The sequence below is a fragment of the Myxine glutinosa genome, chromosome 2 (genome assembly GCF_964187855.1).
Source record: "Myxine glutinosa chromosome 2, kmMyxGlut1.1, whole genome shotgun sequence".
Classification (NCBI taxonomy): Eukaryota; Metazoa; Chordata; class Myxini; order Myxiniformes; family Myxinidae; genus Myxine; species Myxine glutinosa.
The window spans coordinates 104,041,638-104,059,352 of record NC_136262.1 but is presented as its reverse complement, the minus strand read 5'-3'; the positions used below and the strand labels follow the sequence as shown (position 1 = coordinate 104,059,352).

The 17,715-nt window shown below is 48.7% G+C and overlaps 1 protein-coding gene across 2 annotated transcripts in view; it reads right to left on the bottom strand.

Moving 5' to 3' along the window:
• Positions 1–17,715, bottom strand: part of DMGDH (dimethylglycine dehydrogenase) — an 86,113-nt gene that overhangs the window by 55,067 nt on the left and 13,331 nt on the right. For both annotated transcript variants that reach the window (XM_068107605.2, XM_078772742.1), the window contains exons 2-5: positions 10,378–10,546; positions 10,151–10,249; positions 9,762–9,926; positions 124–328 (exon numbers count right to left, since the gene is read on the bottom strand). In XM_068107605.2, coding sequence (XP_067963706.2) covers positions 124–328; positions 9,762–9,926; positions 10,151–10,249; positions 10,378–10,546 — 638 coding nt within the window. The remainder of the gene's footprint in view (positions 1–123; positions 329–9,761; positions 9,927–10,150; positions 10,250–10,377; positions 10,547–17,715) is intronic.

The window sequence follows — 17,715 nt, the reverse complement described above, 5'->3', positions numbered from 1 at the left end:
TACATTCAAGAAAAGTTAAAGCTTTTTTTTTTTTTTTTTACTTGTTACTCCTCCTGTATGACAATACTCAAAAATGTCTTTCGAAAGTGTCACAACTTCACCCCCTTTATGAACATTCCCCACCAGCGCAGTTGATGATACGTTTAGCCTTGATGATTCCTTGAGGCGTTTGGACGTTCCAGCCACCATCAGTCCGAGTTTCCAGCCCCGTGACGGGGGTTTTCTGCTGCAGGTGTGCACCGTGCATGCGTGCTCCTGCAGCTAGGGCCATTGTGAGAGAGTATGGGTCGATGTGGCCATCTCGAACCGTATACAGCCCTGCCAGAATCTAGGAGGACAAAGCAGAGCGAGGGTCAGCGTAGTGCACTAGGTAGCACAGAATTGTCCAGGAGGATCAATCTGGTGGTCAGGATTGGTCACTCTGGTCACTTCGTTTAAATAGGATGTACATTGGTCACTCGGTCTCGGGGCAAAGATGGAGGCTGTCGCTCTGGCCTGGTCTTTGCTTTGAGAACGAGTGGAATTCGTTCAATACTGTACAGCTCAGGTTTGTTTGATATTACGATAGCTTGGACCATCTGAAACAGTGTCAGAGGGTATGTCGTCTTAAATGGTGGGATCATGTGTTTGCTGCAGGGTGGTAAGCAAGCTGGTGGAGGGTGTTGTGGGAGCGGTGGTGAGGAGAAAGAGGGGTGAGGATAGGGATATCATGCAAACATTAGGGGGAAGGGCTCACAAAAACACAGGTAGATGTTCACAAACCTGACCGATTTTCAAGTTTTTTTTTTTTTTTTTTTGTATACTGAATCGAGGCTCGTGAAAGAGCTAACATTTACTTCACAAACAAATCAACCAGACAAACAAAATATATAAAAAGAGGGAGCGGAAGAGAAGATGGGGAGAGAAGGCGAAGCACACAAACACAACATCCGAGAGCAGGGAGATGTGTGGAAGGGAGAGGGCCCGGGGGGAGGAGGCATGGGAAGGGGGGGGGGGGGAGGGAGAAGTATAAAACACAAGGACACCAAGGACTTCCTGGACAGAAGTTGGTATTTCAAAAAAGTGGAATTGGGGTGAAATTAGCAGGGGTAGAAAAGATCAAGGTTTTGGATGGGGGAAGATAAGAGATGGTGGTGAACAGCTGTTTTAAAGACTTGGAGGGTGGAGTGGGATTGAAGAGAGTGAGGGAGTTTGTTCCAGAGGCGGGAGAAAAGAGGAATGAAGGAGTGAAGGTGAGCAGAGAGTCTTGATTTTGGCAGTTTAACCATAAGAGGGTTGCAGGCAGATCTTGTGCGACCTGTAGGAATATTTGCGGGACAGAGCCCAGAGAGAGCTGGGGGGGCAAGGCCAGAGAGGAGTCGGTAGAAGACGGAAAGACCACCAACCTGCCTGCGGTGAGTGAGTGAGAGGCACTTGGAGTTAGCTTCATCGCGGGAGATTCCAATGATTCTGAATGCTTTGGTTTCAACAGCGTGAAGGCGAGCTAGGTGTGAGGCAGGAGCACCAGCCCAGACGGAGAGCAGTATTCCATTGAGCTGCGGATGAAAGCCTTGTATGTGGTGAGGAGCTCAGGTGTGCCAAGGAAGGACTTCGCACGACGGAGGATGCCCAGTCGGCGACTGGCTTTGGAGGCCAGATTTGAAATGTGGTTTTCCCAGGAAAGATCATGGCAGATAGTGAGACCCAAAAGCTTGAGTGACAGAACTTCTTGGAGAGGATTATTCAGAAAGTGGATGGGAGGGTTGTCCAGTCGGTCTTTTCGGAGAGACATCGTAAGAGTGTGAGATTTGTCAGGATTGAAAGACATGTTCCACTTGTTTGCCCAGTCTGTGATTTTGTCAAGGTCTGCAGAGAGTGAGGAAGCTGCAGACTGCCGATCTGAGGGATGAAGAATGGAGCGACAAAGAGTAGGGTCGTCAGCAAAGAGATAGAGAGGATTTTCAAGAGAGTCAGAGAGATCATTGATGAAGACCAGAAAAAGCACGGGGCCCAGAACACTGCCTTGGGGAACTCCAGCCTGAACAGGAAGAGGAGATGAGAGAACCCCATTCAGGGCCACACGTTGACTACGACTAGAGAGGAAGTCCGCCAGCCATGCGTGGAGATTTCCATGGATACCAAAAGAGGAGAGTTTGGTGAGCAGAGCGGGGTGCCAGACCGTATCGAAGGCACATGATATGTCAAGGGAGACTGCTCTAATTTCCTGTTTGGCATTGAGGACCTCCATCCATTGTTGAGAAAGCAGAAGCAGCATGTCCAGAGTGGAGTGTCCAGGTCTGAAACCAAATTGATGATCAGAGATCAAGCCATTGGAGAAGAGGAAAGATTTCATATCTGAAGCAATGATGGATTCCATTACTTTGCTGATAATTGGGAGGAGGCTGATTGGTCTGTAGTTGCTGGGATCTGTTTTTGCACCTTTTTTGTGCAAAGCGAGATCTCGCGAGATCTCGGAGACGGTGGGAGGGATTTTCGAAGCTCCACACGGTCTCCACGTTTTTCGAAGTTAAGTCTGTTCACAATTGTATTTTGTCGAAACTGTATTTATCTTTCGGTGTGTGAAGTTATTGTGTGCAACTTTGGTTGTTTCTCGGTGTTTATCTTTCATAAATTGATCGTCTGTTTGCCGTGTCGTGTCTTGAGGCCTTGTACAGTGTGCACTGTACAACCTTGAGGCTTTGTTTTTCTCTCAGCGGTCCGTCGTTTGTGATCCAATAACTTTCGTTCTCTGTATTCCCAGGCTTTTCACCCATAGCCTACTTCCTTGTGTAAATCTCAACTCAAAAAAACAAAAAAAAAAAACATTTCCTTCTCTGTTCTCATTCGTTTATTCATTCTTATTCGTTCGTTCGTTCTTCGACCACGTGTTTCTCCCCCATTTCCCCAGATAGTTTTCACTCATTAACCTTCAATGTTTACACTTTCCCCTCAAGTTATGTATTCCGTCATATTTTATAACACCTTTTTCTTCTTCTTCTTTAAAAGGCTGCTTTCGACTTGCTCACCAAATCAATTCATCCCAAAAAAAATATCCATCTCCTATAGTGCCTTTTTTCTACATTCCCTAAACTCTCCTGCACTCCATCCTCCATCCAGCGTCCTTAAACGTATTTTTAACTTGAAGGTCACAAGAAACTCATTTTGCAATAAATGTTCGTTTCCCATAAATCGTACACTTTCAAAAATCCAATCTCACCCCTCCCCTCCAAATCTTCCCCATAACCCCTCCCCTCCAAATCTTCCCCATCACCCCTCCCCTCCAAATCTTCCCCATCACCCATCCCTTTCAAATCTCCCCCCTTGCCCCCTCCCTCTTAAACGACCCCCTCACCCCTCCCCGCCAAGACGCCCCCTCGCCCCTCCCCTCCTAGACTCCTGCCTCACCCCTCCCCTCCAAATCTCCCCCATATCCCATCCCTTTCAAATCCCTCCCCTTGTCCCTTCCCTCCCAAACTCCCCCCTCACCCCTCCCCTTCAAATCTCCCCACCCTCATTGCTTCTCAATTTCCCCCCTCTCACTCCCCCTCCTCAAAGCGTCCTCCCCGCTTCTTCCCCCTTCAAACTCTCACCTCCATCTCCCCCAACCTTCTGCCTCGCTCTTCCCCCTCCTCAAATAACACCTCATTGTTGCTCACCCAATCACCATCAAACCTTTTGTCCACCCCATCCTTCCCTTTCTCCGAGCTATTCTGAAATCTCTGACACACCTTCAACAGCTCTCCCTATCTCTTCCACCTCTTCCACATCTTACCCTACCCCTCCTCCCCCCTGTTCTGTATCTGATGCTCCCCCTTCCTCTTCATTAACGGTATGGACCTCAAACATCCGGGGCCTTCGTTCAAACTTAACTGATCTCTCCATACAGGTTGCTTCTGTCAAACCAGACGTGATCTGCTTAACAGAAACTTTCCTCCTTTATGATGTCTCTGATTCCATAGTATCTCTCCCGGGCTACTCCCTCCTCCGGTATGATAGACCTGAGCCTCGTCCTGGAGGCGGGGTTGCTATCTTTATCAAAAACTCTCTTCCTCACTCGCCCTGCACTGCACTCTCTCCACCTCACCCCCAGGAATACCTCTGGCTACGGCTTCCCCTTCGCTCCCACCTCTTGTTCATATGTGTGTTGTACCGTCCACCAAACAGTGATGACTCCATCTACATCTCGCTGTCTGATGATATGGACCAACTTCTATCTACTCATCCCAACTCTCTCTTCCTCATATGTGGTGATTTCAATTGTCACCATGCCAGTTGGCTGGGTGTGGGTACCTCTCTCACCAGCCATGGCTCTTCAGCAAAGGACTTCTGCGACTCACTGGGACTGACACAATCTGTCAATTTCCCGACCCGGATCTCAGTCAACGGAACATCTTCTCTTCTGGACTTGGTTATGACTAACTTCCCTGAAAATGTCTGCTGCTCTTCTTCTGCTCCGATCGGATCATCTGATCATGTCCTTGTTAAAGTGGACATCTCTCTGACCATCCTCAGGGAGCCTGCTCAGCGTCGACGAGTCTGGCATTTCACTCAGGCCAACTGGCACGGTCTTCAAGCAGCCATCAATCATCTGGACTGGTCTCCCATCTCTACCACCTCTGACATCAACTCATCCTGGGAATTCTTCCAAAGTAAATTGCTCTCTCTCATGCACAGATTTATCCCATCTCGTCTTCAGTTGTCATACCCTTCCTCCCGTCCATGGTACACGGAATCTTGTGGTGAGGCTGTTGCCCAGAAACAACTTGCCTTCGTCTCCTGGAAAGCAAATCCAACGGAAGGAAATCTCATTTCCTTTCACAAAGCCCGAAACAAGTGTGTGTCCACCCTCAGGAGAGCCAGGAAACAATATCTCTCCGTTCTCAAGACCGAACTCTCTTATCTGTCTCCCTCTTCCAAATCCTGGTGGCGTCTGGTCAAATCCGTTTCTGGTGTTTGTTCCCCCTCCATCCCCTCCCTTACCTCAAACGGCTACACAGCTGACTCCGCACGTGAAAAAGCTGAATGCCTCAACTCTGTGTTTGCCTCTAAATCTTGTGTCCCAAACCCATCCCTCTCTGTACCCACCATACCCAGTCGTACCCTGCTGCTCCTGGATTCCGTGTCCTTTCCTCCTGACAAGGTGGAAAAGTTTCTGTCAACCCTCGACTCTGATTCTGCAACTGGACCCGACGGCATCAGCCCACGGGTCCTAAAATCCTGCTCTGCTGCTCTATCTCACCCTCTCTCTGTTCTCTTCACCCTCTCTTTTGCTCAAGGTCAACTGCCATCTGCTTGGAAATCAGCCAACATCACCGCTTTGCACAAAAAAGGTGCAAAAACAGATCCTAGCAACTACAGACCAATCAGCCTTCTCCCAATTATCAGCAAAGTCATGGAATCCATCATTGCTTCGGATATGAAATCTTTCCTCTTCTCCAATGGCTTGATCTCTGATCATCAATTTGGTTTCAGACCAGGTCACTCTACTCTGGACATGCTGCTTCTGCTGTCTCAACAATGGATGGAGGTCCTCAATGCCAAACAGGAAATTAGAGCTGTCTCCCTCGACATATCACGTGCCTTCGACACGGTCTGGCACCCCGCTCTGCTCACCAAACTCTCCTCCTTTGGTATCCATGGAAATCTCCACGCATGGCTGGCGGACTTCCTCTCTAGTCGTCGTCAACGTGTGGCCCTGAATGGGTTTCTCTCATCTCCTCTTCCTGTTCAGGCTGGAGTTCCCCAAGGCAGTGTTCTGGGCCCCGTGCTTTTTCTGGTCTTCATCAATGATCTCTCTGACTCTCTCGAAAATCCTCTCTATCTCTTTGCTGATGACTCCACTCTCTGCCGCTCCATTCCTCTTCCCTCAGATCGGCAGTCTGCTGCCTCCTCACTCTCTGAAGACCTGGACAAAATCACAGACTGGTCAAACAAGTGGAACATGTCTTTCAATCCTGACAAATCTCACACTCTTACTATGTCTCTCCGAAAAGATCGACTGGACAACCCTCCCATCTACTTTCTCAACAATCCTCTCCAAGAAGTTCTGTCGCTCAAGATTTTGGGTCTCACTATCTGCCATGATCTTTCTTGGGAAAACCACATTTCCAAGCTGGCCTCCAAAGCCAGTCGCCGACTGGGCATCCTCCGTCGTGCGAAGTCCTTCCTCGGCACACCTGAGCTCCTCACCACATACAAGGCTTTCATCCGCAGCTCAATGGAATACTGTTCTCCCCTATGGGCCGGTGCTCCTGCCTCACACCTAGCTCGGCTTCACGCTGTTGAAACCAAAGCTTTCAGAATTATTGGAATCTCCCGCGATGAAGCTATCTCTGAGGGCCTTTCACTCACTCACCGCAGGCAGGTAGGTGGTCTTTCTGTCTTCTACCGACTCCTCTCCGGCCTTGCACCCCCAGCTCTCTCTGTGCTCTGTCCCCCAAATATTCCTACAGGTCGCACAAGATCTGCCAGCAACCCTCTGATGGTTAAACTGCCGAAATCTCGGCTCTCTGCTCACCTTCACTCTTTCATTCCTCTTTTCTCCCGCCTCTGGAACAAACTCCCTCACTCCCTTCAATCCCACTCCTCCCTCCAGGTCTTTAAAACAGCTGTTCACCACCATCTCTTATCTTCGCCCATCCAAAACCTTGATCTTTTCTACCCCCGCTAATTCACCCCAGATCCACCTTGTTTGAAATTCCAACTTCTTTCCTGGAAGTCCTGGCAGTGTCCATATGTTTTATACCTCTCCCACCGCCCCCTTCCCATGCCCCCCCCCCCCCAAAGCCCTCGCCCTCTCTCAGATCTCTCGATGTCTCTATGTCTCTCGGTCCCTGCTCTCAAATGTTGTGTTTGTGTCCTTCCCCCTCTCTCCCCATCTTGTCTACCGCTCCCGATGTTATATGTTTTTATGTGTCGGTTTGGCTTTCTGTGTGATTAATGTTCGCTCTTTCACGAGCCTCGATCTTGTATACAAAAAAAAAAAAAAAAAAAAAAAAAAAAAGCGGTGATGTTGGCTGATTTCCAAGCAGATGGAAGATGACCTTGAGCAAAAGAGAGGGTGAAGAGAACAGAGAGAGGGAGTGAAAGAGCGGAAGAACATGATTTTAGGACCCGTGGGCTGATGCCGTCAGGTCCAGTTGCAGAATCAGAGTCGAGGGTTGACAGAAACTTTTCCACCTTGTCAGGAGGAAAGGACACAGAGTCCAGGAGCAGCTGGGTACGACTGGGTATGGTGGGTACAGAGAGGGATGGGTTTGGGACACAAGATTTAGAGGCAAACACAGAGTTGAGGCATTCAGCTTTTTCACGTGCGGAGTCAGCCGTGTGGCCATTTGAGGTGAGGGAGGGGATGGAGGGGGAACAGACACCAGAAACAGATTTGACCAGACGCCACCAGGATTTGGAAGAGGGAGACAGATAAGAGAGTTCGGTCCTGAGAATGGAGAGATATTGTTTCCTGGCTCTCCTGAGGGTGGACATCAGTGAATTAGGCATCAGTTAATTCTTATAAAGTATTATATTACACTAATTACAGTCTTTGGTAACTTGCTGTCACATCATTTCACAAGAGAACAAAACGTCACAAGATTCCTCTGATAATGCCACTCGCTTGTCTTGCATGGAGACACATTCACATTGTTCTATATTTACCTTATGATGCTTCTATATGTCCGAAGACCATAGAGACAGGGTTAAAAAAAAAGAAGAAGATATATATATTATTCTGCGCTGGTTGCTCTGTCTTTCTGCTCAGGGCGGAGCTTGGCTTCAGGACGAAGTATGACTCCACCCACAATTCTTTCCTCAAAAAAAAATCAAATCGCCGCCATTTTGTTCATTACGTATAGGTCTTAGGCTTCAGGTGTACATTTGAAGACTGAACCCCACGTTTCCCATCTTGAAATGAAGCTATGTTTTGATTAAAACTCATGCAACGGAAATGAGGCAATGCTTGTTTTATTCAGGAGCGAGCAAGCCAGCCCTCACTATTATACACCGCCCAAAGAAGGTACTTTTTATAATTCAGAGGAAAGAAAATGGTGGTCTTTAATAAAAATTTTTTTAGGTTTTCACACGAGTTCTCAAGGCTGAATAGTGTGCAAGTACAGGATTTTATCAACAAGCCATATTTCACATGTGCATGGACATGTAATTCACATATTATGTGAAGCAAATAAACATCCACTCTCTGCCGCTCCATTCCTCATCCCTCAGATCGGCAGTCTGCAGCCTCCTCACTCTCTGCAGACCTGGACAAAATCACAGACTGGGCAAACAAGTGGAACATGTCTTTCAATCCTGACAAATCTCACACTCTTACGATGTCTCTCCGAAAAGACCGACTAGATAACCCTCCCATCTACTTTCTGAATAATCCTCTCCAAGAAGTTCTGTCACTCAAGCTTTTGGCTCTCACTATCTGCCATGATCTTTCCTGGGAAAACCACATTTCCAAGCTGGCCTCCAAAGCCAGTCGCCGACTGGGCATCCTCCGTCGTGCGAAGTCCTTCCTTGGCACACTTGCGCTCCTCACCACATACAAGGCTTTCATCCACAGCTCAATGGAGTACTGCTCTCCCCTCTGGGCTGGTGCTCCTGCCTCACACCTAGCTCGTCTTCACGCTGTTGAAACCAAAGCGTTCAGAATCATTGGAATCTCCCGCGATGAAGCTAACTCCGAGGGCCTTTCACTTACTCACCGCAGGCAGGCTGGTGGTCTTTCCATCTTCTACCGACTCCTCCAGGCCTAGCTCCCCCAGCTCTCTCTGGGCTCTGTCCCCCAAATATTCCTACAGGTCGCACAAGATCTGCCTGCAACCCTCTTATGGTTAAACTGCCAAAATCAAGACTCTCTGCTCACCTTCACTCCTTCATTCCTCTTTTCTCCCACCTCCTGAACAAACTCCCTCACTCTCTTTAATCCCACTCCTCCCTCCAGGTCTTTAAAACAGCTGTTCGCCACAATCTCTTATCTTCCCCCATCCAAAACCTTGATCTTTTCTACCCCCGCTAATTTCACCCTAAATCCACTTTTTTGAAATACCAACTTCTTTCCTGGAAGTCCTTGGTGTCTTTGTGTTTTATACTTCTCCCCCCCCCCCCCTTCCCACGCCTCCTCCCCCAAAGCTCCCTACCTCCCACACATCTCCCGATGACCCTGCTCTCAAATGTTGTGTTTGTGTGCTTCCCCTTCTCTCCCTATCTTGTCTACCGCTCCCCTTTTTTGTCCCCCTTCGCACCACGGAGCGAAAGGGGGACTATTATATACTTTGTTTGTCTGTTTGATTTGCTTGTGTGATAAATGTTAGCTCTTTCACGAGCCTCGATTCTGTGTACAAAAAAAAAAAAAAAACTTGGGCATGGTAGTAGGAATTGCAAGTGGGTTTTATTACTTGAAAAATCGAAGATTGACTTCGAATCGAAGATTTGAAAAATAGAATCGAAGATTGAAACCATGTAAAACCAACCGAGTCTAAAACCACTACTTTCAAATAAAACATACAATGAAGGGAGCAGGAGACAAGAGGGGGAGAGAGAGGGAAGCGCACAAGCACAACAACAGTAGAGAACAGAGACGTCGGTAGATCTGTGGAAGGGGGAGGGCTGGGGGAGAGAAGGGGGGCGGGGAGGAGAGGGAGGGACGTGGTACACGGTATAAAACAAATTGACACGACAAGGAATTTCACTACTAAGAATTTCAGGAAAGAAGTTGGGGGTTCTAAGAGGCGGATTTGGGATGTTTTCACGGGGGTAGAAAAGAGTGTTGCAAATGAACATGCCTTGTCCACATTTGCGATGGGGCAGAGTTCCAGGACCCGTTCTGGTCCGATGATCTCCAAAGGTGCTTGCATCCAGCGCGAGCGTGTCTTGTGGTAGTGGAGCTCGTCCACTTGATCTGGCGTGAACGCCAGACGGATACTGCCGGGTAGATGCAGACCCACAGCCTGAAAAATAACAATGACCGTATCGTTTGGTTGCCATGACAAAATGTGTGTGTTGCTAGTCACGCAAGCTGAATTTACATTACGATCACAGGAGATCTCTCTCCACATGATCTTCAAGATCTTGGCCCAATTTGTGGTTTTCTTTGTTAATTGTTTAGCCACAAGTGCAAGTTTAATTGTCACAGGCCCGCAAGTGTCAATTCAAATGCATTGTGCAAACACACCTGCCCAGTCTCTTGTTCAAGCTGTTCATAAAGTTTCAGACTGTACTCATGGATTCTCTTAAAGTTGATGCCAGTGTTGAAGAGAGTTACTAAACCTGCCTGGTGGGGACACATGCCATCAACAAGGTAAGCGTAATAGTTTGTTTTTGTCTTCACTCAGGCTGGATAATCTCAACATCAGCATCAAAGTTTTTACACTAGTTGGTGTAAAGTACAGGTCATCGTACCGCATGCCACGTGGAACCAGCGGTTAGCTCCGACTTCTCCAACAGTAGCACACGAGGCATCCCGGCCTTGGCCAAGTGGTACGCTATGCTGACACCCACACAACCTCCACCAACGATCACCATCTCAGCAGGATCACCCGTTTGAAAATCCAAGCCAGTCGTTGCCAGCCTGCAATTAGTACCAAAGGTAAGGAATGCATCATGGCCATCGCATCTCACCAAACATTCAAAAACGAGCATCTACAAGAGTTTGGAGACATTCTGGACTAATCTATCTATAATTCCAGTAATCTCTGTTTGTACGTTTGTACGTTTGTCTGTGACCGCTGTTTCTCGACAACCACGGGTCCGATATACTTTTAACTTGCCAGGTATATTGCTGGGGACCCGAGGATGTGCCTTTTCAAGGTTTCATATTAATCGGACAATTACTTACCGAGCTATGTCCAAAAAACGATTCAACCAATCAGAGAGCAGCGAACTATCGCGTGTGCCGAACGTGGCGGACACACTCTGCCTCGGATGGCACATTTGAGAGCGTATTCATTTATTTCACGTTTGCAAACTATGTTGGCGTTAAACTATGTTTTAAAACTTATAAAAACGAATTTGCGATTCATTCGCTTTCCTGCGCGTTTGTGCACGCGATGGCGATTTCTTTACCAAACTCCGGAAGCCGTTCGCTTTGGACCAAACCATTTCATGTAAATAGAGGGGGGGGGATATAATTTTAGATATAGATATAGTACGGGCAATGCCCTAGTATAACTTAAAACCAACAAGGAAGAGTCGTCGCCTCGCACCAGCCTTTCGCCTCGCACCAGCCTTTCGCCTCGCACCAGCCTTTCGCCTCGCACCAGCCTTTCGCCTCGCACCAGCCTTTCGCCTCGCACCAGCCTTTCGCCTCGCACCAGCCTTTCGCCTCGCAACAGCCTTTCGCCTCACACCAGCCTTTCACCTCGCACCAGCCTTTCACCTCGCACCAGCCTTTCGCCTGGTTCTTGTGTGTGTCGTGGATTTCGCTTGGGAACTCGCGGTTCTCCGCTTGGGAGCCGCTGATTGTTCATATCAGCGTCATTGTCTGGTGAACCGAAGGTGTGAATTCCCAGTCGCCTTTTGGGTGAACTTTTACCGGACCGACGTCTGCCCGACACCTCACCGGGCGGCTCTTTTGCAGCGTCGACTGTTAGCCGTTCTGGGTTCAGGTCTCAGTACGACCTTTTCTTGTGATCGCGAGAGCTAAGGGGATCGACTTTGGCCTGGTATCGTGACACAGTGACTTTGGGGGATGTTACCGATTGCTCACGTGGGAATACCGTGAGTTATTGATTCAGGAAATTGGTGGTACCATCATAGAAATTATATGGTGTTTGCTGTGCAAGTGAGGTTTTCTTGTACTTGCGTTACTTGTTGTTTTTTGGTGTTTATGCTACTTGTTTTTATTGTGTGGTTTTAATACAATACTTGGTTTTTGTAACAATTGATTGGTGTGGTTTCACCATTGGTCATTGGCACACATAATAGCACATCTTTCTGCCGTGACTCCTTTCGGGGCTCGGAGGTACACCGTGACCGGGGTTTGGGGAGGAGCACGTAACAATGTTTTAGGAATAGCCATTGCTGTACAATAAATAAGTAGAATTGTGAGGAACCGACATGAAAAAGCAAGGTGTGTGTGTACGAAGGAATGATGAAATTCAAGTACACTACTCACAATAAGTTAGGGATATTGTGGGAGTGAGTTTTTTTTATTTTATCGGGGTTATGGTATTGAAATCAAGAATGCTGTGTTTTTTCACACATTAATAACCATAGAATTAGGACCAACAACTTTTTTCAACATAATTAATGCACCAAATCAACCACACCGAAGAACCTGCCAATATCCCTAACTTATTGTGAGTAGTGTAGTTTGACCACCTCACCACTTCCCCATGCTCAGTTGTGCCTCGGTTCTGACGAAGGTGAGACGTTACCTTGTCATTTCCTTCGAAAGAGCAAAAAAAAGGATATTGAAAAATATTCCAGTTCCTGTGTTAAGCGAGATCACAAACCGTACACGTCCTCCGGCAGGCTGTCCATCTCACACAGTTAATCGTGCTTTTGCTACTTGATCCTTTCCATGGTTCTTGTAACTGATCAGTGGAACTCAAGTGAAAGGCAAACCCCATGGGAAAATCTTTACTACAAAAGTAGAACGGCGTTCCTTGACGTCGTGACGTGCACCGACATGTCTTCGCCAACATTATTACATCATTATACATACCTGTACCAAGTTTGATTTAAATCTCTTCAGCTGTTCTCAAGTATCACATTTTTACCTGACATGACCTCGAACCTTTGATGCCTAAATCTAATCAGCTCATCTTTTCATCATGATATGTACTTACTAGTGGGGTCACCCGGGGGAATCCCACGGGCATGGACGTGTGTGACATTTTGGACATCTTCATTTAGTTGCTGCAAATTCAGTTTTACAAAATGGTTACTTGAGATTTATCAGATCCACAAATGATGTAATCTACACACACACACACGGGGGGGGGGGGGGGGGGGGGAGTGGGTCACTTTACTCCTCCTCCTCATTCCTTTCCAACTCCTTCTCACTCCTCTCCCCCTCCCCCAGTCTACTCTCCCTCTCCCCCAGTCTACTCTCCCCTTCCCCCAGTCTCCTCTATCCCCCCCCCAGTCTCCTCCCCCCCCCCCAGTCTCCTCTTCCCCTCCCCCAGTCTCCTCTTCCCCCTCTTCCTCCAGTCTCCTCTACCCTCCCACCCCCATTCCATAGTTTGTTTACAATTTACATTATCATGTACATTTTGAAGTACTGTATTGTTTAGGGTTAGCTTACTGTATATACACCATACGTCCGTCAAAACTGTATATACGCCTCGCTTTGAACAAACTCTGTATATCCACCCCAGGAATTTGAAAATTTATAATTTGACTTCGGTTCGATCCCGTACTTCAGTATTCACTCGCCGTACTTTTACTAAGTAATAATATTGTTGCGGATATGAGATTGGCCTCCATCCATATCCGCTTGTAAATATTCCCCTATTTCCCCAATACTTCCCAACTATCCCCAATCCCCCATTCCCTAGTCCCATTGTCTGTAAACAACACTCTGTAGCCCCGACCTTCCCCTATTTCCCCCCTTAAATGTCGCATCCAGGTCCACCGCATCTCACGTAGACAACTATAGGACATCTTGCTAGTTATTCTTAGTCTATGTCAGTTAAGGACTCGTTTCCATTAATTCTGACTCTTCGTTGCACCAGAATGTGATTGTATGGCACCGTTAGAAAGTTTAGGACCTCCCAATACCTCCCCGCAGCTCTTCCTCATGGTACAACAACAACAACAACAACAGCGGCGGCGGCGTGGGGAGTGTGCGTCCTCACTCCGGCTTGGTTAGCCGCCATTGAACATGTGCTCCGACGGGGTTACCACGCAGGGGCTCGCTGTCAGCTCCTCGTCAAGGGCGGAGCCCGGTAACCCCCCGCACCCAATAGAAGCGGCGGACCGATTCCATCTGGGGCGGAGACAACGAGCTGAGGGCGTGTCACTCCCCGCTGAGCATGCGCAGGCAGAGGGAGGTGACGTGAGATGCGCCCCCAGCTTGGAGAGAGAAGACGCCACATCCGAGCGCTGAAATACCTCCCCGCATCTCTGGACCGGACCGTGTTGATTCTGCCCCTGAGCCAAGGTGCACCTTGAGCTATCGACTGCTTGTCCTTCCCTGCCATCAATCCCCGTGTAAGTCAGTCTTGTCCCGTTTGTCTGTGGTCTGTCGGGGATAGATAAGACTGTGTTTAAGTGCCCATCTTTTCTGTGCTTTACCTCTTACCGTGTAATCTACCCCTTTTCTGCATCACCAATTATATCCTCCTCCGGAGGTCTTGAGAACTGTACCCCCTTGTGTCGTTTCATTAATCCCAGCCGTTGTGTCCTTTCCATCATTGATTTAGCGTAGCGCGATTCGGCCAACGTTCGAGTGGAATCGGGTGAGTTGGGCGGGATCGGGTTCTAATCGGGGAGTAACTGTTCGGACGCGGTAATACCAAACCGCTCGGTAAACTAACATCTAAAACCGCGTCTGTAACAATTGGTGTCGAGGAGTGAGATCGGACCCGAAGCGCGCTTCACGCGCTCGAAATTATTAACGGCGAAATTTGATTTTGTTTTACAAAAATAAAAACCCGAATTTTGAAAGTCGCGCTATGGCGGATCAAGACGGCTGGGTTCCGGTAGAGGAGAGTGAGGCAGGGTCGATCCAGGACCAAATTGAGGGACAAGAGGAGAGCGAAGCAGTGAGGGCGGCAGGTTCGCAAAATGGCGCCTCGCACATAGCTACGGCGGCCGCACCCGCTGCACAAGTGGGAGGGATGGCCCAAATGCAGGCCCTCATGGAGCAATTTATGGTGCAAATGCAGGCGTCCCTCAAACTGCAGAGTGAGCAATTGGGGGTAATGGGGAACCGGATGGATGCTCAGGGTGAGCGATTGGAGGGCCAAATGGGGTCCAATAGCGAGAAATTGAGGGAGGACATGGGGTCCAATAGCGAGAAATTGAGGGAGGACATGGGGGCCCAGATCGGAGGGTTAGTGAGTAGAATAGAGGGATTAGACAATAGATTAGGGGAAATAGGGTTAGGGTGAGTGTTTCCTCTTCTCCAATGGCTTGATCTCTGATCATCAATTTGGTTTCAGACCAGGTCACTCTACTCTGGACATGCTGCTTCTGCTGTCTCAACAATGGATGGAGGTCCTCAATGCCAAACAGGAAATTAGAGCTGTCTCCCTCGACATATCACGTGCCTTCGACACGGTCTGGCACCCCGCTCTGCTCACCAAACTCTCCTCCTTTGGTATCCATGGAAATCTCCACGCATGGCTGGCGGACTTCCTCTCTAGTCGTCGTCAACGTGTGGCCCTGAATGGGTTTCTCTCATCTCCTCTTCCTGTTCAGGCTGGAGTTCCCCAAGGCAGTGTTCTGGGCCCCGTGCTTTTTCTAGTCTTCATCAATGATCTCTCTGACTCTCTCGAAAATCCTCTCTATCTCTTTGCTGATGACTCCACTCTCTGCCGCTCCATTCCTCTTCCCTCCGATCGGCAGTCTGCTGCCTCCTCACTCTCTGAAGACCTGGACAAAATCACAGACTGGTCAAACAAGTGGAACATGTCTTTCAATCCTGACAAATCTCACACTCTTACTATGTCTCTCCGAAAAGATCGACTGGACAACCCTCCCATCTACTTTCTCAACAATCCTCTCCAAGAAGTTCTGTCGCTCAAGATTTTGGGTCTCACTATCTGCCATGATCTTTCTTGGGAAAACCACATTTCCAATCTGGCCTCCAAAGCCAGTCGCCGACTGGGCATCCTCCGTCGTGCGAAGTCCTTCCTCGGCACACCTGAGCTCCTCACCACATACAAGGCTTTCATCCGCAGCTCAATGGAATACTGTTCTCCCCTATGGGCCGGTGCTCCTGCCTCACACCTAGCTCGGCTTCACGCCGTTGAAACCAAAGCTTTCAGAATTATTGGAATCTCCCGCGATGAAGCTATCTCTGAGGGCCTTTCACTCACTCACCGCAGGCAGGTAGGTGGTCTTTCTGTCTTCTACCGACTCCTCTCCGGCCTTGCACCCCCAGCTCTCTCTGTGCTCTGTCCCGCAAATATTCCTACAGGTCGCACAAGATCTGCCAGCAACCCTCTGATGGTTAAACTGCCGAAATCTCGGCTCTCCGCTCACCTTCACTCTTTCATTCCTCTTTTCTCCCGCCTCTGGAACAAACTCCCTCACTCCCTTCAATCCCACTCCTCCCTCCAGGTCTTTAAAACAGCTGTTCACCACCATCTCTTATCTTCCCCCATCCAAAACCTTGATCTTTTCTACCCCCGCTAATTCACCCCAGATCCACCTTGTTTGAAATTCCAACTTCTTTCCTGGAGGTCCTGGCAGTGTCCATATGTTTTATACCTCTCCCACTGCCCCCTTCCCACGCCCCCCCCCCCCAAAGCCCTCGCCCTCTCTCAGATCTCTCGATGTCTCCATGTCTCTCGGTCCCTGCTCTCAAATGTTGTGTTTGTGTCCTTCCCCCTCTCTCCCCATCTTGTCTACCGCTCCCTATGTTATATGTTTTATGTGTCGGTTTGTCTTTCTGTGTGATTAATGTTCGCTCTTTCACGAGCCTCGATCTTGTATACAAAAAAAAAAAAAAAAAAAAATACAGGAGGGGTTAATGGGGGTAGAAAACAGAATGGCCGTTCAGGAGAATCAAATGGAAGGGATGAAAAAGGGGTTAGAGGGGTTAGAAAATAGTATGGAAGGCAAATTGAGGGACATGAGGGACCAAGCGGAAAGGGAAGTTAAACAAATGGGGCAGCAGATAGAGGGGGTCAGAATGGGGGTAGAAACTAAATTGGATGCTCACAGGGAGGAAATGGAGCAGATGAGGGTGGCATCTGGGCAGGAGATGCAAGTGATGGGAGAAGAGATCAGAAGAGGGGTGAGTGAGGAGGTCGGAGGAGTGCGCGAGGAGGTGAGGCACTGTAAGGAGCGCATGGAGAAGGAGGTGAGAAAGGGGACTGTAAAGTTACAAGGGGGCATAGAGGACCTGACGCAGGAGGTGGAACAGCTGACGGAGGGACAAAAAGGACTAACGGAGCAGGTTCAAAGGAACACTGCGGTATTAGGAGGGTTAAAAGCGACACAAAACGACATAAAAAACGACTTGATAGCGACAAAGAGGCAATGTCAGATGGTACGTGAGGGACTGACAACGAGGTTGGACGAGGTGACAGAGGTAATGGAGACGAAGGACCGGCAGGTGAGGACGCACATGGAAACGGTCAAGGTAGCCTTAGAGGACGAGCTTGAGGAGACATACCGGGAAATAGAAGAGGTGAAGCAGAAATTAGAAGAAGTGGAAGAAGGGGTGAGCGAAATTAAGAAGCGACGGAGAGAGGATAAGAAAGAGATAAAGGAGGAAGTAAAAGAATTGGTCCAAAGTCTGTGTTTGGATCGTGATGATGTGCTCATTAACCGGATGAGGGATTCGCAGGTGATGGAGGAGAAGCGAAGAGGAAGAGGACTCGGTGTAAGTGGTGATCAATATGGTCGTGCGTATGATGCGCCAGGTGATTTAATGAGCTTGGGGGTCGAGATGGACCCGGGTGTTCGTGAGAGGCCGTTGGTGAAGTGTGCGACAGGTCTGGTGTGCGAAAAAGGAGGTGTGTGAGAAAGTCCGACTCTGGGGTGTGTGAGGAAAAAGTGCGTGCCAAGGAGTGAGGGTGCTGTCGAGAGTGAGTCGGTCGTAGCGCGTGTGCGAGGGAG